Source organism: Nomascus leucogenys, chromosome X (assembly GCF_006542625.1).
Source record: "Nomascus leucogenys isolate Asia chromosome X, Asia_NLE_v1, whole genome shotgun sequence".
NCBI lineage: Eukaryota > Metazoa > Chordata > Mammalia > Primates > Hylobatidae > Nomascus > Nomascus leucogenys.
Window position 1 is genome coordinate 124,148,038 of NC_044406.1, and position 23,533 is coordinate 124,171,570.

At 37.2% G+C, this 23,533-nt stretch overlaps 1 protein-coding gene across 4 annotated transcripts in view; it reads right to left on the bottom strand.

Moving 5' to 3' along the window:
- Positions 1–15,530: 15,530 nt before the first annotated feature.
- The window catches only part of FGF13 (fibroblast growth factor 13), a 576,558-nt gene continuing 568,555 nt past the window's right edge, over positions 15,531–23,533 (bottom strand). For all 4 annotated transcript variants that reach the window (XM_003272580.4, XM_003272582.4, XM_012499163.2 and 1 more), the window contains 2 exons: positions 19,411–19,609; positions 15,531–16,942 (listed from right to left, as the gene is read on the bottom strand). In XM_003272580.4, the coding sequence (XP_003272628.1) occupies positions 16,806–16,942; positions 19,411–19,609 (336 nt within the window). In that variant the 3' untranslated portion in view covers positions 15,531–16,805. The remainder of the gene's footprint in view (positions 16,943–19,410; positions 19,610–23,533) is intronic.

The window sequence follows — 23,533 nt, forward strand, 5'->3', positions numbered from 1 at the left end:
GGGCGGCAGGAGAGAGAATGAGTGCCAGCAGGGGAAATGCTAGATGCTTATAAAACCATTGGATCTTGTTATAAATCCTTATCATAAGAATAGCATGAGGGAAACCACCTCCATGATTCAATCCTCCACCTGGTCCCACCCTTGACACATGGGGATTATTACAATTCAAGGAGAGATTTGGGTGGTGACACAGAGCCAAACCATATCATTCTGACCCTAGTTCCTCCCAAATCTCATGTTCTCACATTTCAAAACACAATCATGCCTTTCCAATAGTCCCCCAAAGTATTAACTCATTCCAACATTAACCCAGAAGTCCAAGTTCAAAGTCTCATCTGAGACAAAGCAAGTCCCCTCCACCTATGAGCCTGTAAAATCTAAAGCAAGTTAGTTATTTCCAAGATACAATGGGGGTACAGAAATTGAGTAAAAACACCCATTCCAAATGGGAGAAGTTGGCCAAAACAAAGGGGCCATAGGCCCATGCAAGTCCAAAATCCAATAGGGCAGTCATTAAAGCTTAAAGTTCCAAAGTGATCTCCTTAGACTCCATGTCTCACATCTATCCAGGTCACAATGATGCAAGGGGTGGGCTCCCACAGCCTTGGGCAGCTCTTCCCCTGTGGCTTTGCAGGATACAGCCACCCTCACAGCTCTTTTCATGGGCTGGTGTTGAGTGCCTGTGGCTTTTCCAGGTGCACGGTGTAAGCTATTGGTGGATCTACCATTCTGGGGTCTGGAGGACTATGGCCCTCTTCTCACAGCTCCACTACACAGTGCCCCAGTGAAGACTCTGTGGGGGAGCTCCAACCCCACATTTTCCTTCTGCACTGCCCTAGCAGAGGTTCTCCCTGAGAGCTCTACCCCTGAAGCAGACTTCTGTCTGGACATCCAGGCATTTCCATACATCCTCTGAAATCTAGGCAGAGGTTCCCAAACCTCAATTCTTGACTTCTGTGCACCTGCAAGCCCAACACCATGTGTAAGCTGCCAAAGCTTGGGGATTGCACTCTCTGAAACAATGGCCTGAGCTGTATGTTGACCCCTTTTGGCCACAGCTGAAGCTGAAGCAGCTGGGACGCAGGGCATCATGTCTCAAGGCTGCAAAGAGCAAGGGGGGTGCCTGAGGCCTGGCCCACTAAACCATTTTTTTCCTTCAAGGCCTCCTGGCCTATAATGGGAGAGGCTGCCGTGAAGGTCTCTGACATGCCCTAGAGACATTCTCCCCATTCTTTTGGTGATTAATATTTGTAGTAATAGGAATATTCTATATCTTGAAAGGAGTTTCTGTTACATGGTGTATGCATTTGTCAATACACATGAATTGATATACCTAACAGGTTTGTATATGATACAGTATATAATTTTAGCTCCATTTCTCCCCAAAGAAGTATAGAAATATTAAACTCTACTTCCTGATATGCATGATAAAGGGTTTAAAGATGAAGTGCATTGATGTCTGTAACTTATTTTGAAATGCAAAAAAATAATTATTTTATAGATAAGAGCATTAATTGATGGATATATTTTCATAATGAAATGTTGGGGGAAATATTTGGAAGTGAATATAATCAACTAACTTGTAACCTTAACTTGGAGATTGTATCAAATTGGTTAGAGGTGTGGACCAAGCCAAATTAAATTGTAACTATAGGTTTTTTAAAATTTGTGTTGAGCTAAATTTTAAGGTAAACTGAAAGAAGCTGTGTAAAAGAACCAAGGATCATTATGGTAAAGAGAATGAACATGAGATGTGTGTGTGTCTGTGCATGCACAAATGTGTGTGAGAGAAAGAGAGAGGGGGGATAGCTGGGCACAGTGACTCACAATTGGTATCCTCGTGACTTGGGAGGTGGAGGTGGGAGGACCACATGAAGCCAGGAGTTCAAGACCCACCTGGGCAACATAGTGAGACCCCATCTCTACAAAAAAATTTAAAAATATTAGCTGGGCATGGTGGCACACGCCTTGTAGTCCCAGCTACTTGGGAGGCTGAAGTGGGAGGATCACTTGAACCAAGAAATTCGAGGCTGCAGTGAGCTGCGATTGTGCCACTGTAATCCATCCTGGGTGACAGAGTGAGACCTCAACCCCAGAGAGAGAGAGAGAGAGAATATTTTAAATTATTTTGTAAAACTCAACAATTCCAAAATAAACTTTATACAAGGAAAAAAATAATTAAAATATGCATTTTAGATATTGGAGTGATGTCAGCAAGATGGCAGAATAGGAATTTTTTCCTGTCATGTCCCCAGTATCTACAATTTTGACAACCACTCAAGTATGAGAGTACCTTTGTGGGAGTCTGGTAGTCCAGCTCACAGATGGAGCAAAACAATTATGAGAATAGGCACATTGAAAAGAACCCAAAAATAGTTTCACTACTTATGTCAACCCTCTCTCAAGCTAGCAGAACTCAACGCCAAGAGATACAACTTTGACTCATGATTTCTCCACTGGGTGAAAGGGAGAGTGTAGTAAATGAGTGCCTGGCTTTCCTAGCCATATGGGACACTGACCAAGAGGCCTACTTCTTTCTATTCCCACTCAGAATACTGAGGGGATCATCATGGCTGAGTGAGAGGCTGTGAGCAGGGAACAGAGGTAGGGACTCACAGCAACCAGAGACTGGAAATTCAACAAAGGGACACATATACTACTAACAACTTCATAGACTCCATCAGGAGGCCCACCCACTAGTGGCTTGGGATGCCTGAACTGTAGACCCCCGAAACTGACACATGCATGCTCCCAAAACTTTGCATGTCTCCCTCCCTCCTCTACCTTGGCTTGCTCCCTGCACATGGCCCAAACCCTGACGGTGAGTGTGGACTTGTGAGCATGCAGAGGCAGGCAGCTTGACTCTGTGGGAATGGGAGAAGGCACAAAAACTTGAGCACTTCAGGGCACCACGTTAGAGAAAACAAATGGGAAACTCTCAGAATTTGGTTTGGTTTTATGAGATTAAGAAAATACAGATAATCTTAAAATTTCTCAAAAAGAGGTTGAGTAATACATCTACAGAAAAGATGTGCAAAAGTCTTAGTATCCACAGTCAGGCTAACTGGTATAACTGTTTCTCTTCTGAAGCCAGTCAGTATAGGCTGAAGGAGGAGACTACTTCTTCAAATGTGAACATGGCAACACGAGAGTTCAAGGAACACCTGCCAAAAACAACACAAAAATAATACCACCAAAGAAACTCAATAATTTTCCAGTTGCCAACAAAAAAAAATGGAGATCTACAAATTTCCTGACAAAATATTAAAAATAATTGTTTTAAATAAGCTTGAATTGCTACATGAGAACACAGAGAAGTCAGTAGAATCAGAAAAACAATGTATAACCAAAATAATAACTTCAACAAAGAGATAGAAACTGTGAAAAACAAACAGAAATTCTGAAGCTGAAGAATACAATGAATAAAATAAAAAAATGTAACAGAAAACATCCACAGCATACTCAATCAAATGAAAGAAATAGTGAAGTCAAAGCATTAGGAGAAACACCTAATATAGATGACAGGTTGATGGGTGCAGCAAACCACCATGGCATGTGTATACCTATGTAACAAACCTGCACATTCTGCACATGTACCCCAGAACTTCAAGTATAATAGAAAGAAACTATCACAGTGAACATATAACCTACACAGTGGGAGAAAATTTTGCAGTCTATCCATCTGACAAAGGTCTAATATCCAGAATCTACAAGGAATTTAAGCAAATATACAAGAAAAAAAAAACCGCATCAAAAAGTGGGCAAAGGACGTGAACAGACACTTCTCAAAAAAAGACATTCATGAGGCCAACAAACATATGAAAAAAAGTTCAACATCACTGATCATTAAAGAAATGCAAATCAAAACCACAAGGAGATACCATCTCATGCCAGTCACAATGATGATTATTAAAAAGTCAAAAAATGACAGATGCTGGCAAGGTTGCAGAGAAATAGGAACACTTTTACACTGCTGGTGGGAAAGTAAATTAGCTCAAACATTGTGGAAGACAGTGTGGTGATTTCTCCGAGATCTAGAACCAGAAATAACATTTGACCCAGCAATCCCATTACTAGGTATATACCCAAAGGAATATAAATCATTCTATTGCAAAGATACATGCACGCATATGTTCATTGCAGCACTGTTCAAAAGAGCAAAGATATGGAATGAACCCAAATGCCCATCAATGATAGACTGGATAAAGAAAATGTGGCACATATACACCATGGGATACTATGCAGCCATAAAAAGGAATGAGATGTCATTTGCAGGGACATAGATGGCGCTGGAAGCCATTATTCTTAGCAAGCTATTGCAGGAACAGAAAACCAAACACTGCTTATTCTCACTTATAAGTGAGAGCTGGACATGAGAACACATGGACACAGGGAGGGGAACAACACACACTGGGGCCTGTCAAGGGGGGTGGGGTGTGGGGAGAGATAACGTCAGGAAAAATAGCTAATGCATGCTTGGCTGAATAACTCAGTGATGGGTTGAAGGTTCAGCAAACTACCATGGCACATGTTTACCTATGTAACAAACCTGCATATCCTGCACATGTACCCTGGAACTTAAATAAAAATAAAAATTAAAAGAAATCAAACCATAGTACTACAGGAAAATCATCAATCACAAAGAAAGACAGCAAGAGAGGAAGAAACAAAAAAACTTACAAAACATCTAAAAAACATTTAACAAAATAGCAATAGTATGTCTTTACCTATAAGTAATTAATTTTAATGTAAGTAGATTAAATTCTCTAATCAAAAGACAGTGAGTGGCTGAATGGATGAAAAAGGAAGACCTAAGTTCTTGCTATCTATAAGATAGTCACTTTAGTTGCAAGGACACATATAAACTGAAAGTGAAGAGATTAAAAAGATATTGCATGTAAATAGAAACCAGAAAGAAGCAGAGACACCTATACTATATGAGACAAAATAGACTTAAAGTCACAAACTGTAACGAGACAAAGAATGCCATTATATAAAAATAAGTGAGTCAATTCATCAACAAGATGCAATTTTGAATATATACACACCCAACATTGGATCACCTAAATATATAAAGCAAATATTAATAGATCTGAACAGGAAATATAGACTGTAATAGTATAGTAGTAGAAGACTTTAATACCCAGCTTTCAACAATGGACAGATCACCCAGACAGAAAATCAATAGGGAATTGACTTGAACTACACTTTAGACCAAATGGACCTAACAGATACAAAACATTCCCTCCAAAAGCAACAGAATGTACATTCTTCCCAAGTAATTGCACAGGTACATTTTGAAGATACATCAAATGTTAGGCCACAAAACAAGTGTTAACAAAATTAAGAAGATTGAAATCATACCAAATATCTTTTCTGACCACAATGGTAAGAAACTGGAAATCAATAAAGGGAGGACAACTGTAAAATTCACAAATATGTGGAAATTAAACAATACACTCCTAAATATTCAAGGAATCAAAGAGCAAATCAAAAGAAAAATTTAAAAAACTTGAGACAAACAAAAGTGGAAAAACAACATACCAAAATATATGGGATGCAGCAAAAGGCGTTTCTAAGAAGGAAGTTTATAGTGATAAATGCCTACATTAAGAAAAAAAAATCAAATAAACGACCTAACTTTACACCTCAAGGAACTATAAAAGAACAATAAACTAATCCCAAAGTCAGAAGAAAGAATGAAGTAAATATCAGAACAGAAAAAAGTGAAATAGAAACTAGAAAAATAAAAAAGAGCAATAAAACTGAGTTGTTTTTTGAAAAGATTAAAAAACAGACAAGCCTTTAGCTAGAGTAACTAAGAATGAAAGAGAAAAGACACAAATAAAATCAGAAATGAAAGAGAAGACATTACAACTCATACCATAGAAATATAAATGATCATTAGAGACTATTATGAACAATTATACACAAGTTGGGTAATCTAGAAGAAACAGATAAATTTATAGAAACATACCACAACCTAGCAAGACTGAATCATGAATAGAGAATCTGTAGAGACCAATAATGAAAAAGAATATTGAATCAGCAATTTTTTAAAAAAGAACTTCCCAACAAAGTAAAGCCCAGAACCAGATGGCTTCAGTGGTGAATTCTACCCAACGTTTAAAGAAAATATAATACCAATCCTTCTCAAATCTTCCAAAAAAAAAAAAAATGAAGAGTAAGGAACACTTCTAAACTCATTTTATGAAACCAGCATTATTCTCCTACCAAAGCCAGGCAAGGACACTACAAGAAAAAAAAAGAATATAGTCCCAAATCCCTGTTGAACATAGATGCAAAAATCCACAACCAAATACTAGCTAAAAGAACTTAACATCACATTAAGAAGATCATTCACCATAATCAAGTGAGAGTTATCCCTGGGATACAAGGATGGCTCAACATACTCAAATCAATAAATATGAACAATAAGACAATGAAGGATAATAATCATATGATCATTTCGACAGATACAGAAAAGGCATTTGAAAAAAAATCAACACCCTTCATGATGAAAACTTTCAAAACATTAGGTAGAGAAGGAATATCCCTAAATATAACAAAGGCCATATATATGACAAACTCACATCTAACATCATAGTCAGTAGCGAAATGCTGAAAGCTTTTCTTCTGAAATCAGGATGAAGAAGAGAGTGCTCACTCTTGCCACTTCTATTCCACATGGTACTTGAAGTTCTGCTTAGAGCAGTAAGTCGAGAAAAAGAAATAAAATGCACGCAAATCAGGACAGAAGAAGTAAAATGGTCTGTTTCAAATCACATGGTCTTCAATACAGAAACCCAATGACTCCAACAGAAAAATGTTAGAAGTGATAAATAAATTCAGTAAAGTTGTGAAGATTTTTGGGGACTTATGTGGTTCCATATGAATTTTATAATTTTTTTTATTTCTGTTAAAAATTCTATTAAGATTTTGATAGGGCTTGCATTGACTCTGTACATCACTTTGGTTAGTATTAACATTTCTGTAATATTAATTCTTCCAATCTATGAACAAAGGGATCTGTTCCCTTTGTCTTCTTCAATTACTTTCATCAATATTTTGTAGTTTTTAATATAAAGATCTTTCACCTCCTTTGCTAAATTTATTTCTAAGTATTTTTTTGCAATTGCAAATGGGATTGTGTTCTTTATTTTTTGGATAGTTCATTGTTCGTGTGAAGAAACAACTGATTTTTTATGTTGATTTTTTATCAACATTGGTGAATTCTACCCAAGTGAAATTGGTGGAATCCCACTTGATTATGGTGAATGATCCTTTAAATGTGATGTTAAGTTATTTTAGATAGTATTTTGTTGTGGATTTTTGCATCTATGTTCAACAGGGATTTGGGCCTGTAATTTTTTTTCTTGTAGTGTCCTTGTCTGGAATGGTATGAGAATAATGCTGGCTTCATAAAATGAGTTTGGAAGTGCTCTTTCCTCTTCATTTTTTTGGAAGATTTTGAGAAGGATTGGTATTAGTTTTTCCTCAACTGTTGGGTGGAATTCACCAATGTTGATACAAAATCAACATAAAAAATCAGTTGTTTCTGTACACTAACAATGAACTATCCGAAAAATAAATTAGTGGCTGGGTGCAGTGGCTCACGCCTGTAATCCCAGCACATTGGGAGGCCAAGGAAGGTGGATCACCTGAGGTCAGGAGTTTGAGACCAGCCTGGCCCACATGGTGAAACTCCGTCTCTACTAAAAGTACAAAAATTAGCCGGGCATGGTGGCAGGCGCCTGTAATCTCAGCTACTTTGGAGGCTGAGGCAAGAGAATCCCTTTAACTCGGGAGGCAGAGGTTGTGGTGAGCCAAGGTCACACCACTGCACTCCAGCTTGGGTGACAGAGCAAGACGCCATCTCAAAAACAAACAAAATAGAATAAATTAGAAAAACAATCCCATTTGCAATTGCATCAAAAAGGAAAATGTACTTAGGAATAAGTTTACCCAAGGTGGTGAAAAATCTGTACATTAAAAACTATAAAATACTGATGAAAGGAATTGAAGAAGAGAAATAAATGCAACAGTATCCTGTGTTCATAGTTTGGAAGAATTAATTTTGCAAAAATGTTGATACTAACCAAAGTGATCTACAGAGTCAATGCAAGCACTATCAAAATCTTAATATAATTTTTTACAGAAATAGAAAAAAATTCTTAAATCCATATGGAACCACCTAAGTCCCCAAAGATCTAAAACAATCTTGAGAAAGAAGTTTAGAACATTTCCTGATTTCAAATTATATTATAAAGCTATAGTAATCAAAACAGTATGGTACTGGCATAGAAGCAGACACACAGACCAATGGAACAGAATAGAAAGCCAAGAAACAAACCCACACATATATGATCAACTAATCTTCAACAAAGGCACTAAAAATACATCATGGGGAAATATAGTCCATTCAATAAATGGTATTTTAAACATTGAATATCCAAATACAAAATAATGAAATTGGACCCTTATCCTATACCATACACACAAATCAACTCAAAATAGATTAAAAACTTAAACATAAGACCTAAAATTGTAAAATTACTAGAATAAGAAATAAAGTCTATGGCATTGGTCTTGGCAATAACTTTTTTTGGCTGTAACACCAAAAGCACATGCAATGAAGTAAAAATAAACAAGTCAGACTACATTAAATTAAAAAGTTTCAAAGCCAGGAATGGTGGCCCATGCCTCTAATCCTAACATTTTGGGAGGTCCCAAGGTGGGCAAGATGGCTTGAGCCCAGGAGTTTGAGACCAGCCTGGGCAACATGGTGAAACTCCATCTCTACTAAAAATACAAAAACTGAGGTGAGAGGATCACCTGATCCTGGGGAGGTCAAGGCTGTGGTGAGCCATGATCTCGCCACTGCACTCCAGCCTGGGTGACAGAGACACTGTTTCAAAAAATAAATAAAATAAAAAAATTATCTGCCCAGCAAAGGAAACAATCGACAAAATGAAAAGGCAACCTGTGGAATAGGAGAAAATATTTGCAAACCATATTTCTCATAAGGGTTTAATATCAAAATATATAAGGAACTCATACAACTCAATAGCAAAAATACAAATGACTGTATTTTGAAAAATGGACCAAGGAGCTGAATAGACATCTCTCCAAGGAAGACATACAAATGGCCAACATATATCTGAAAAGGTACTTAACATCATTAATCATAAGGGAAATGCAAATCAAAACCACAATGTAATATCACACTTGTTATTAATAGGAATAATATTATCCAAAACTTAAAAGATAATAAGTGTTGGCAAGGAGGTATTCTTGTACACTGTTTATGGGAATGTAAATTAGTATAGCCATTATGTAAAACAGTATGGAGATCCTCATAAAAGTAAAAATAGAACTACTGTGTGATCCAGCATTCCCACTTCTGGTTATATATCCAAAGGAAATTAAATCAGTATGCCAAAGAGACATCTGCACTCCCATTGCACCATTATTCACAATAGATAAGTTATGGAACAACCTAAGTGCCCATGGACAGATGAATGAAGAAAGAAAATTTTATATATATATCTTAGCCATATAAAGAGGGAAATCCTTCTATTTACATAAACATGGATGAAACTTCAGAGCATTTTGAAATAAGCAAACTAAGTGAAATAAGCCAGATGCAAAAAGAAAAAATACTACATGACATCCTTTATATAAAAAGAATCTTAAAAAGTTGAACTAATGGAAACAGAGAGTTGAATGGTGGTTACCAGGGTCTAGGGGTTGAGGTAACGTGGAGCTGTAAAAAAAATTAATTTTTCACCTTTATATACCGTTTCGGTTGTTCATAGTAATTATGTCACCTTAAAAAAATAAAATGTGCACTTTAGATGGGAAGATGTTGTTAGAACATAATTTTGCGGATATTTTTCTTATATGATTGTACTGGTCAAACTACCCCTATAACTTGAGGAATTCCTTTTTGAGCAGGCAAAATACAGATTGTTCAATAGAAGAAAAGGAGGAATTAGTAGAGCAATCTTCTGTAGCCTAATAGGCAAGGTTGTGAATCATACTTTGCTCATAGTCCATTTTCTTTCATTTTGTCTACTGACGAGAATAAATTACTCATTAGGTTTCTACAAAACGTGTAGAGCAACTCCATTTCAGAGATGCTCAAATAATACAGACCTAAGTGGCTCATAATCTTTTTCTGGTAATGAGGTATGATGGAATGAGGCACTGTAGAAAGATTGCTCCTTTCCCAGACATCACCTGCATACCAGGGGCTCTGCCCCTCATTGTCCAGCTACACTAGGCTAATTAATATTTTTGAGATACCCAGTGCTATTTCACGTGCCTTTCATGTGGAGCTCTATGCCTTCACTTATACTATTCTGTTCTGTTTTGTTTTATTTGACATGGAGAGTCTACACTTCCCTTCTGGCTGTTGAATTCCTACTCATCTTTTAAGACTCCACTGAAAAATTAACTCGTCTTTGAAAATGTTTAAATTTCCCCAATCAAAAATTTTTCCTCCATTGTATGTTTTATATTGCAGCATTTATTGTAATCTAAGTGTGATGCTTGCATGTCTATCTACCACTCTACACTGAGAGTTTGTAGAAAGATCATGCAAATTCCGCTTTTAGTACAGTTAGCCTTGCAGGTGACTCCGAGGAACTTTGAAGCTCTCTTTACCAAAACTTCCCTAAAAATAGCAACATGACTTCTTTATTTAGTGTCCTGCTACACACACACACACACACACACATACACGCACACAGAAACAATAGGGTAGTGTTTGTTTTGTGTATATCTGGCACTAAATATGTTGGTAAATATATTGGTGGTGTATTTTGAAATGTTCTTAAGACCCATGAAAGTCAAACATTGTTCAAGCTGTTTTATTCAGCTGTTTTACATTAATAAGAAAACTATAGTATAGCCAGACTTGGAGAACTAATTCTTTCTGGTTTTGAAATTTTTGAAGAAGAAAATAACACTTGGATTGTAATCATCCAGTTTGTCCCAGGGTGTTAGTGACAGAGAGGTTTCCGTATGTGAAGAACATAAAACTGAATAGTTACTTTCAATTGGAGTTCCACTTTATTAATCCCAGTAAGGAAAGAAAAATTCTCTGTTACTAAACCCCAGAATATCTTTTTCTACAAAATTGATGCAGTTTCAATCCATTTATCTTTGTGTGAATGCTTTATCCAGGCCTCAGTAATGTGCTGTGCAGCACTGACAGTATTTAAGGTAATAAGTATCTACTGTGCCCATAAGCTGAGTGATTGACTCAAAGGAGCTGAGTTTTACTCAATCATTATCCCATACATTTCTCTTACTCTAATTGCTAACTTTACACAGCATTAAAAACAAATTGTTAAGAGCGTACACATTATTACAGTACAAAATATGCAGCTATGCTAACATGTTGTAGGGCAAACCTGGGCAATACTATTTAGTGTGTGTGTCACAGCTGAAAGGATAGCTTCTGAAGCCAGAGAGCCATGGATTTTGAACTTGACTGCTCCATTCTCCCAACTGAATAGACATATGATCATCCTCCCAGAGGAAGACAGCATCTCTTGAATTCTTTTGGAGGCACATCTATGTGTGTGCCTGTGTGTGTGTGCGTGTGTGTGTGTGTGTGAAGTGTTTGTACAAAAAAGAAAGAGAGAGGCAGTGTTTGTAACAAAAACTAATAAAAAATGAGAAACTGAATTGACATTTGGTTAATTAGTTTACAATTCTAAAACTGAAAATCATCCACATTGCGTGTTCTAGAAAGACTTCCTGCATTGTGACAGAATTGCAACTGTTACAAACTTCTTCCAGTATGCCCACATAGAAATTGGAAAATCCCCAAAATGATGCCATGTATTATATTTGTCTGCATTCTTTATTATGGTAAATGTGATGAGAAATACAAGATACTTGTACTCATGTGATATTGGCAAAAGGGCTCATTGATTTGTCATAGATTATTGTTCTCTGTGCAACAAATTCAACCTCTAAAGAGTAACAGTGTTTAAAAAGGCCCAGAAAATGTGATGGTTCATGAAGAGTAACTTCCAAAATTCCTCTAAGCTGGGATTTTTTTTTCATTCTCTCTCTCTCTGTTTCTTGGAGATAAAGAGCAGTCCAGAATTAGAGACATGTTCTTTTCAGTATACTATTACTTGTAGCATTCTCAATCGTGTGAAACCATGAGACCACATCTTTGTGGACAGAGCAATAAAAGTTATGAAAAGTTGTCTTTGTAAATATGGTTAAGAATTTGAAGGGTACTAGTGGCCTGACCTCGCTATACTTTGCTAATTGTTTTATAATTGGAAATGGTCATCTATTATACCACTGCCATATCCCTGTACAGATTTTTGTACTGACAATTAGAGTCCTGCTGTAATCAATTTCTAAAGTGCGAAAATGGCTTTGAATAGAGGTTGAAAGGATTTTCAGAAACAATAGAAAAAAGCGTAGGTTGTCTTGAAGAGATTGTTGTTTAAAGACTCTGCCAGTGAAGGCACATTTCAATTTTACCCATGAATGACATCTCATCTAAATGAGGCTTCTAAGACACATTCGTATGAAGTTTGTTGAAAATGGTTATCAGTTCTGATCCCACCACCCCTTATCCACAGCATAGTTATGGTCAGCTGATGTACATGAAGAGATATTCATTTTCCCTCATACGTTCATTTGGACAATGGATGCCTGGAAAAGTTAAATCCATGTAGCTAAGGTCTTTGAAAAACTCTTTGGTGAGCTTGTGACTGGCTTAAAACTGGAACAAATGTTCTGGTTAGGGAGGGGAGGGGTGCCACAGATCACTTCCCTCTCAGTCCTTTAAGGATTCCATGGCAATGCGCATGTGCTCTCTTTGGATACAAACAAACTCCTGGGAGGGGGAATTGGAGCCTGTTTTGCTTTTAAAAAGTTGCAAAAAGCCTGAAGAAAGTGTTGTTTTCTTTTCCATATTCAATCTCAGGCTAAATACAGTGTAATGATTGAATATACGTTCACAGATGGGGTGGCAAACTGACATTAAGTGCTATGCCATAGAACACTGACATTAAGTGCTGTGGCATAGAACAGTAGGTATCAGATTCAGGAGATTCCCAGGCCAAGCTTAAAACAAAAGAAGCATATAAAACATCACAGGTGATTCAGGTACACATAAAAAGCTTGAGGACTACCACTCTACTGCAATGTTAATAGATGCTCCATGAAAATGTGGCTTTGTGGCCCAGTAAGTTTGTCTCAGCATTTGTAAAAGTTAAACAGATTTCTTTAACACAAGACTTTTCAGAAATCAATCTGCTAATGCACACTAATCTTGAAGAAAGGAATAGTGTATGCCAGTGTGATATGGTTTGGCTCTGTGTCCCCACCTAAATCTCATTTAGAATTGTAATCCCAATGTGTTGAGGGAGGGACCTGGTGGGAGGTGATTGGATCCTCGGGGCAGTTTCCCCATGCTGTCTCATATAGTGAGGAAGTTCTCACTAAATCTGATTGATAAGTGGCGCTTTCCCATTCTCTCTCCTGCTGCCATGTGAAAAAGGTCCTTGCTTCCCCATCTTCTGCCATGATTGTAACAGCCATGCAGAACTTCAAGTCAATTAAACCTCTTTCCTTTATAAATTACCCAGTCTCAGGTAGTATCTATATAGCAGCATGAGAATGAACTAATACCAGTGGTTCTCAAAGTCCCAAGGATCAACAGCCTCAGCATCACCTGGAAACTTGTTAGAAATGCCAAGTTTTGGGCCCACACAAGACTCACTCAATCAGAAACTCTGAAGGTGAAGTCCAGTGATCTGAGTGGTACAAGCCTTCCAGGTGATTCTGATGTGAGCTAATAACTGAGACCCAATAGTATTTGAAGTGTTTCCCACAACTATTTGACTAAAGAGTCTTTTTTTTCTTTCATCAGTTATGTGGCAGGACTAATATTTTCTGCCAGGAGGACTGCTACTAAAGGATGTGCATGAGGGGATGGGGTGGGAAAGGGTGTGTGTGTATGTGTGTGTGTAATGAAGATGTGTGAAAGTATTGATATCATCACTTGTAGGAAGGTTTGAGAACTATTCATTTACTTATTAATTTATTTTAACACCACTGTCTGTTTAAAACAACTTTAAGGCAGCTCAAAAAGAATGCTGGGGGTAAAGGATTCTTCCTGGGCATTTTGACTCCATCCTATTAATGCAGGCATCCCTGAGACCCACATAGTGCTAATTTGCTTATTACCAGCAGACCTACAGTATTTCTGAACAACAGAAAAAGCAAGATCAGCAACTGAAGTAGTCAGTGACCAAACTTTAAAGTTCTTAGAGAAAGAGGGAGACAATGCACTACTTTTCCCTACTGATTGAAAATTAGTAAGAGTTAATAGGGAGAGGTGGTTGAGTGAGAGTCTCCTCATTTTTAAAACATGGTAGAAAGGATCCTGCATCCAAGATAGGCAGGTGGGCTTACCTCATGTAGGTGTGTTTAGAGCTCAGGCAGGATGAAGCAGGATGAGGAGGACTTAGCTCATGAAATCACAAGGTGACTAGACTTGGCTGGGGTGGGCAGGGATAGGAGCTCATGCTGAATCTGGTCCAAACATCTTAGAAATGAGGAGTCTCCCCTCTTTGCAAAAGCAGGCTGTTTGGGGCCACAGTAATTTTATTTGCAGATGCTCTGAAAAGCACTAGTCAATTACGTGTTATGTATTTCACAATTCTTCCCTCCACATACAGATGATCCTTCACTTACAATGGGGTCATATACCAATAAACCCGTCTTAAGTTGAAAATGCATTTAATACACCTAACCTAGCAAACATCATAGCTTAGCCTAGCCTACTTTAAATGTACTTAGAACGCTTATATTAGCTTACAGTTGGACAAAATCATGTACTACAAAGCATATTTTGTAATAAAGTGTTGAATATCTCATGTCATTTATTGAATACCATACTGGAAATAAAAAGCAAAATGGTTGTATGGGCACTTAAAATATGAGTTCTACTAAATGGCTATTGCTTCTGTACCACTGTAAAGCCCCCCAAAACATGTAAGTTGAACTACTGTAAGTCAGAGACCATCTGTATTGACTGTTCTCAAAGTGTTCATTGCCAGACAATGCAGCTTTGGGGAGCTAGAGAAAAGTCATCAACATTAAAAAAAATTTACATTTTCCTTCAGTTCTCAAAGGTAGAAAGGACACTAGATATCTAGTCCTGGGATTCCCTCTAGAGAGGAGAGAAATAAGCAACAGAGAGGGGAAATGACACTGTGAGTGACAGAGAAAATACTAGCACAAAGGTCTCATTTGTATAATTTGACTACTGAATGGGAATGTGAATTCCTCTGTACCAATCTGAAGTCCAAGTACAGTAACTAGTAAAATAAACACACTTTAAAGTGTTCATGTTAATATGAATCTCTAGACTGTAGATTATCTGAGGACAGTGACCTTATCTACATTATACAATGTTTACTTCCAGTTGCTACTTCAGTTACTGGCACATAATGGACGCTCAATAAATACATGTTGGAAGATTATTCTTTGAATGAATATAAAGAGTTTATTCGGTGCGTATTTGGGTATACAACAACAAATATTAAACAACTTTTTTAAACTTTTTGTGCACAGGACAGAAAACTGCCTGTACATGCTATGTCCACTTTTGGAACACAGATTTTTTAACAATTATTAATGCACAAAATCTTACATATCATGCAACTCTATGCCAAGAACCCAACTTTCTTCCATGCAACAGATATGAAGATCTAAATGGAAACCTAGCTAAGTCTTAAACACTTTTCCAGTAGCAAGTATAATATATGTTGTTGAGGGAAAACCAGTCTTAACAATTCCTTGTATACAATATTCATGTGCCAAATACGATGACAGGAGGACTCATACATATACAGATAAGACATTTCTTATTTTAACAACACAAAAGACAACATCACAGTTCCACAGTTCCTGTCTTTACACAAGAAGCCACAACAATAGTTTAACATGATACACAAATGGAATTAAGAGAAATCTACACTTGAGGATAATTTTTTGAAGTTATCTTTACTGACTGGGGTTGACAATACAACTCAATTTCTACGCACAAAGTACAGCACAATAACTTGACCAGAATACCACAAATCTAAAAAAAAAAAAAAAAGAAAAACAATTGGTAAAACCACAAGAACACTGTTACCTTGAGCCTGAGAAGCCAATTCAGATTCAACCCTGAATTTGGTTGATTTGGATTAAGTGACACAAAAAGTCAATAGAACCATTGAATTTCAGAAATCATAAAGTTGCACTATGCCAAAGAAGAGAGTACATGTGAATCAAGCGTAGATAGAAAACATCAAGCCAAGAAAACAACACAGTTCACATAATTTTGTTTGCCCCGACAAAACATTTAAGCAGTTAATTTTGTTATGTTTTGTTTTGTTTGTTTTTGAAGAACAATTGTGGTCTTTTACATTTTCTTGGTAGGAGAGCAAATTTTGATCAGCATTAGTGCTGTGAAATATTTTTGGATTATCATCCCCAAAGTATAGGTGAGATCATGAGAAAATTTAGCAGTCCTTCTCCCAGGTTTAGTTCACTAAAATGCTTGGCATTGTTTTGCACAAGCTCAATCTAAATAATGGGGCTTTAGTATGGATGATAAGAAGGTCTAATGGCAGATAGAATAGTGAACTCTGCCTGTTTGTTTGGTAAATGTCACTGACAAATTTGAACTTTTGGGTGAAGGACTGCTACAAGAATTCAACAGCACCTGGAGGTAAGGTTCTGTTACAGAGCCCTTCTTTTGCCCTCACTGGCTACGTTGATTCATTGTGGCTCATGGATTTGCCTCCGTTCAGCACGCCAGAGACACTTCTGCTCTTGGTTGGGGTCCCACTTCCAGATCGGGAGAACTCCGTGAGATCGTGCAGTGATGGCTCCTTGTACATGGCCACTGAAAAGCACACAAAGATGGTTTACACCTTTGTAATGGCCTTCAAATGGGCATACCAATTGTGAAAATTTCTAATAGTTTTTAAGTGTTCTATTCTACACACCTAAATGATAAGTATGTGAGGTAATGCATATGTTAATTAGCTTGATTTAGCTATTCCACAATGTATACATATTTCAAAATATCTTGTTCATAATAAATATATACAATTTTTTATGTCAATTATAAATTAAATTCAGAAAAGGAAAAAGAGAAAAAAATACATTTAAAAAATGGGCATACGACACTGGTCCTCAACTTTTCTTTTGGTTACTAGGCTTCTGTGCCTTAAGCCAGGCATGAGAAACACTGCTTTCAAGGACTAAGTAGAGAGTGGACAGGTTCAGATTAAGCAAAAATCTAGCCTTGGTGTAGTAGTGTGTAAAGAATTTTAATGCCTAACTTCAATCACATATGGTTATGTAAGAGAGGATTAATAAAAAACGCATTTAATAAACCTCTTAGAAGTTTAAATATGATCTATAGCATACTGTGCAATGCAAATATTAAAATTTAAAATATTTTAAAACACTGATTTCTATCATACCTTAAAATGAAACACTTTAAGAGTCTAAGTATTGGATAATTCTTGGTACAGTAAATGGTAAAGTTTATTATTGTGCTATAAATAAACATAATAGCTTATAGTTATGGAACACTTATAACATTAGATACTACTCTAAGTTATTTGCATGCATTATCCCATTTAATCCCTATGAGAATCTTATAAGTACTCTTATCCATATTATACAGATGAACTTGAGGCATACACAGGTAAATAACCTGTTCAAGACCACCCAGTTAGTAAAAAGTGAAGTTGGGCCTTGAATCTAGGTAGTCTGGCTCCAAAAAATGTGCTGTAAACCACAGTGCTATGCTTATTTGAATTGCACAGTGTCTGCCTCTACTCTAAACCCCTACTCTAACAGGCTAGTAATCTCTTTGAAGTCTTCCTCTGCTTTGCCTGCATTTTCTGTCTCTTCTCTACCATATCTCACTATTTCTTATATCCCTATCTTCCATAACCTATTCTTGTCCCTTACCCTTTCTAATTTGCTATTAATCTGCTAATAATGATGGGAAAACTATAAGCAAAATTTGCTGAAATAATATGTTGGGCCCTTAGAGAGGACCCAAGGAGCTCTCTGGTAAGTGTTAAGTGTACACACATTTTTTTGTTTTGTTTTGTTTTCTGAGACGGAGTCTCGCTCTGTCGCCCAGGCTGGAGTAAAGTGGCGCGATCTCGGCTTACTGTAAGCTCCGCCTCCCAGGTTCACGCCATTCTCCGGACCTCGTGATCCGCCCGTCTCAGCCTCCCAAAGTGCTGGGATTACAGGCGTGAGCCACCGTGCCCAGCCGTGTACACACATTTTTAACAGCTATGTTTCTGCCCAGGCAATATTTTAGCATAATTTGGGGGTCTTGGCTGTCCTGAGTTAGCATGTAAGTTACTTCCACATAAGTAAAGTGTCACTGTATGTACATGCACTATGGAAAAATTCAAATCAGGAGAGCAAATGTTTTTGAGTGTTACAAAATGTAAGTTTTTAAAATAAATGTCTTAATGTGGAACAACTGTTTCATTTTCAAAAGTATTATTAAGGACTACTTTAAATTACTATTTCTAAATGTTCAACATCACTAATCATCAGGGAAATGCAAATTAAAACCACAATGAGATACCACCTTACTGCTGCAAGAATGGCTATAATTAAAATGTCAAACAACAACAGATGTTGGCATGGATGTGGTGAAAGGGAACACTTTTACAATGCTGGTGAGAATGTAAATTAGTACAACCACTATGGAAAACAGTATGGAGAATCCTTAAAGAACTAAAAGTGGCATTGGATCCAGCAATCTCACTCCTGGTTAGCTACTGAAAGGAAAATAAGTCATCATATGAAAAAAACAATTGCACAGGTATGTTTATAGCAGCACAATTCACAATTGCAAAAATATGGAACCAACTTAAGTGCCCATCAATCAACGAGTGGATAAAAAAATGTGGTATATATACACCATGGAATACTACTCAGCCATAAAAAGGAATGATATGATGTCTTTTGCAGCAACTTGGATGGGGCTGGAGGCCATTATTCGAAGTGAGGTAACTCAGGAATGGAAAGCCAAATATTGTATGTTCTCACTTAAGTGGGAGCTAAGCTATGAAGACATAAAGCATAAGCATGATATAATGGACTTTGGGAACTTGGTTGGGGGGAAGGTTGGGAGTGGGGTGAGGGATAAAACACTACATACTGGGTACAGTGTATACTGTTTGGGTGATGAGTGCACCAAAATTTCAGAAATCACCACTAAAGAGCTTGTCTATGTAACCAAAAACCACCTGTACCCCCAAAACTATTGAAATTTAATAAATAAATATTTAGTAGCATAATCCATAGTTCCCACAATATCAAATTTACCTTTCAGTGGTTTGGGCAGAAAATGAGCTGCAGGCTTGTTCTTCTTCACATGGTTGCCTTTCATGATCTCTCCTTCTTTGTTCAGACCCAGATACCACCCTCGGCCTGACTGCTGCTGACGGTATATCATTGATGAATATGTCACGTAATAATTTTCAAACACTGATTCTTTGAATTTGCACTCAGGTGTGAAAAGTTCCTGCAACAAAAGTAAATAAACAAAAGTTCAGTGTTTATAGCTATGAAGTTCCTGTAGAATCATGCGGTATTGCCTTTTAGGAGATTAAGACATACTTTGTAAAAGCTTGTGTGACTGGTGCTCTCATTTTAATAGTATAAACTATCATCATTGGAAACCATCAGACTATAACATGATGCTTTAGAAAAAGTCATAAGTGAAAGTGCTATTGATCAATGATTAGCTCTCTTTGTAATAGGTAATCGGAACATTAGAACAAGCCACATAAGTGAAATATATTGGACAACTACAAGGGCCAAGGATTGAAAAGACAAGCATAAAAACGACACATGGAGCTTTATTCCCTTCAGGGTTCAATATGAGAAAATAAACATTCGGTTCTTGTACTTAATTTTCATGGATTCTTGAATTATTATACACTATGGTTGTCAATTGCCTCAGGCTGAAATCTGTGTTACAATGCTTTCTACCTATATTTCTAAAAGAATGCTACAAAGAAAGCCTACCTTTTACTTTTAGGTAAACCAAATTGATTTTTTTTGGATCATTGGACCTTGACTTGAGACAGAAAGAAAAATTCCCCCCTCACCCCATCCTTGCCTTACAGTAACATTTACATGCAAATCAATACAAAAGCAAGGAATTTATAGCAATTTTACTAGCATACATGATAGAGCAGCCCAGTGGACTTTGAACTCAGGAATATGATTTTCTGTCATGCAGTTGGCCATTTTTACTTTAGACTGGATTTTTCAAATGAAGGGCTCCTGCCCTCAATAGACCATTTCAAGGAAACAAACAAAAAAAAAACCAACAACAACAAAAAACCTTTTGTGTGTTTGAGTGTACACGTGTCTATGTGTACAATAAACAGCCATTAAAAATGATAATTTCTAAGCTAAATGAAATGAATAGTAGATTTGAATCTATAAGTAATCCATAGAGTAGCAAAGGGCCTACTTGGAGTGGAAGATTATTAGGAAAATGCTTACTGAGCTACATGTCATAGAGGCACCAATTAAACTGTCAGATTTTTGCTAATTTGCTGAGATGTTATCAGGAAAAACACTTGGTACTATCACCAAAAACATGTATACAAACAAATATTGCAAGCTTTCTGGGGCACTAGTCTTTTAAAAACAATGTCTCCATGGTTCTACCTTCCTTTATTTTCATATTGGATACCATTTTAAGCAATACACACTAGCTGAGCAGCAACATCTGAAGCCCTCTCAGTCACTTCAGCAAAGAGAGATATATTCCTCAGGCAAGGCAGCTTTTCTCTGAAATTTAAGCACTCAAGCAATTTCCTTTCCTTTTTTTCTGGGATTCTACAAACAGTGTTTCACACAGTAATCTGCCTAATCTCCCCCCATCTTCCCAATCTGGCTCCCAGAATGCAAGAACTGAAGTATCTTTTGGGGTTATTTCAACCTAGGGGCACACTCGATAGATCTTCAGAGGATTCACACAAATTCAACCTAGCTCAAGAAGCAATGTACTTCTAAGGCAACTGTCACATGTTAGGAACCAAAATGTTCTATTTATGGGCTGTGAAAACTCCTCTTTGTAGGATTTCTCAACATAGAGAAAGCCAAGAAAGTACCAAGAAATTTGACTAGAAGTCTCCACATCTCCTTTAGTGATGAGGACAAGTACATAGAACGTTGCTGAAATTCTTTGGGAATTAAATCACTGTACGGAAAAAAATCATCATTGGAGAATGGATTTTCCTTTCATAAAGAATCAAACCATTTGAAAATAAATTGGTGAAAAATGCATATGATCAAGGCAAATGATACCAATTAGCCACATAAACAATGTATGGCTGACTCCAGAATGGTGAGATGGGATCGTTGCATATTCTAAGTCAGGTTCCAAAAATGGGCTGCATTTAATGTCTTGTGTGATAGCAGCATTCATTCATTCATTTAATGCACATTTTCTATGGATCCATTATGTAGTTAGTTGGTGCTAAATATTCATAGGTAAGTAATATGTGGCCTCAGACAGCTTATCATGTATTTGTAGGCATCAAGCATGTACACAAATGTCATAGATATAATGTGTGCTACCATAAGGAAAGAAAGGGAGGCTTACAGGAGGTACTGTATGAAAACAGAAAAAGCCAGACTTAATTCTGACTGAGGGACTAGAGAGGGATTCACAGAGAGGGTATCATTTTAGCCGAGCTTTTCAATACAGAAAACAGGGAAGAATAATAATTGAAGCACAGAGCCACATTTCCTCTACTTTTCCTGTGTTCCCTGTCTTAGTAATTGGAATCCACCATCCTGGCAGTTGCTCACTTAACACTTCAGAGGGCCTTTCATTTCATTCCTGTGCCCTCTAGTCCATGATCCATGACCTTCACCTTCCATTCCCAATGCCACTGCTCTACTTTGCGCCTTATTACCTCTTCACTGGACTGCTGTCATAACATCCTAACTGGTTTCTTCTCTTCAGCTGGCAGGTTTGCTTTCCTAAAGCAAAGTTCCCTTCCTTGGGAAATTTTGATGATTTCACCTTGCCTATAGTAAAAACAACAAACAACTTGATGTAACATTTAAAAATTCTCCACAATTCAGTCACTACCATGCCTTCCAGCGTCATCTTCCAGTGTCATTCACCACAGAACCATGTGTGCCTTTGTGCTTTACTGATGCCATTCATTTCCTTTGCTTAGAATGCCATTCCTTTGTTTCTCTACCTACTGGCTTTCCTCTAATCCTCCAAGGCCTAGCTCAGATATGACTGTTTCTAGAATCACATATAATCTCTCCTAATCAGAACTGATTACACCTGTTATCTGTGCTCCCATAAACTCTATCTACATCTCTAGCATGGCCCTGTGACTCATACAACGGTATGATTAGCTCCAGATGGTAGGGAACTTGTCTTATTTTTTTCCCCAATCTACCTTCCCCCAACAAAAATGACACGTTAGCACATGGCAGACCACTTGATTATTGTTTATATAATTTGAATTTCAGAGATTCCGATTTAAATATTGGAAATTCTAGGACTCAGAATTATCAACTAGTAAAAAGTCTACAGGGAATTTCCTTAATACCATATCATGAAATCAGCTGTATGTAAAATGAGGCTGTCACTGCATGGACAGATTCTGCAAGTGTAATTTAGTATCTGTTAAGAATAACATGGCACCTACAACATCAGGAGAAAATCTTGGCAATTGTTACAACTATTGAAAAATGGCAAGGAAGGACTCAATGAACTAAATGCTCTGTCACATCCTGGCAATTTCTTAGTCATCACCACTAAATTTGGACTCAAAAACTCAGTAGAGAGGGAGAAAAATGAGGCCAAAAAAAGAATGTTGAAGCAACCAAAGGAGTGTTCTGTTCTCTGTGTATGACACTGTCATTTTATCCAGTGTTGAGTAGGCAGAACAGGCTTGATTTTTATCAAATGTGGAAAAATGTGAGCATCCCACCCAACACAGGCAGGTCCACCAAAAGGATACAGTTTCAACCCTATGTCTCTGCAGTGATTCGTATGAATAATAGAAATTGGATTTGTCCAACCCACGAAATCCCTGTTCAGAGGAGACTAAGTAGATGTATGCCAAGGAACCAACCTACTTTGACTGATCTGGAGATGCTCACTAGTGCACTGGAAGAAGGTACCATAGCGGTCTTGACACATGAGAGGCACTAAATAAAGGCAGCAATCACTGTGTTCTGGATTTAACAGGCACTAGATAAATGTCTGCTATTGTCATGAATGCATGAATGAGTTAAAAAGATGTCATGCATTCCCTGCATAGTCACTGAGAAATTACTTGACATGAGTACAAAATAAAAGATGCTTTAAGTCTTATAACCTTTTATGTGTTGATTTCTCTTAAAAGAAATATATGTTTTGCATATCTATGTTTTTTCAGAAAAATAACAACTTTTT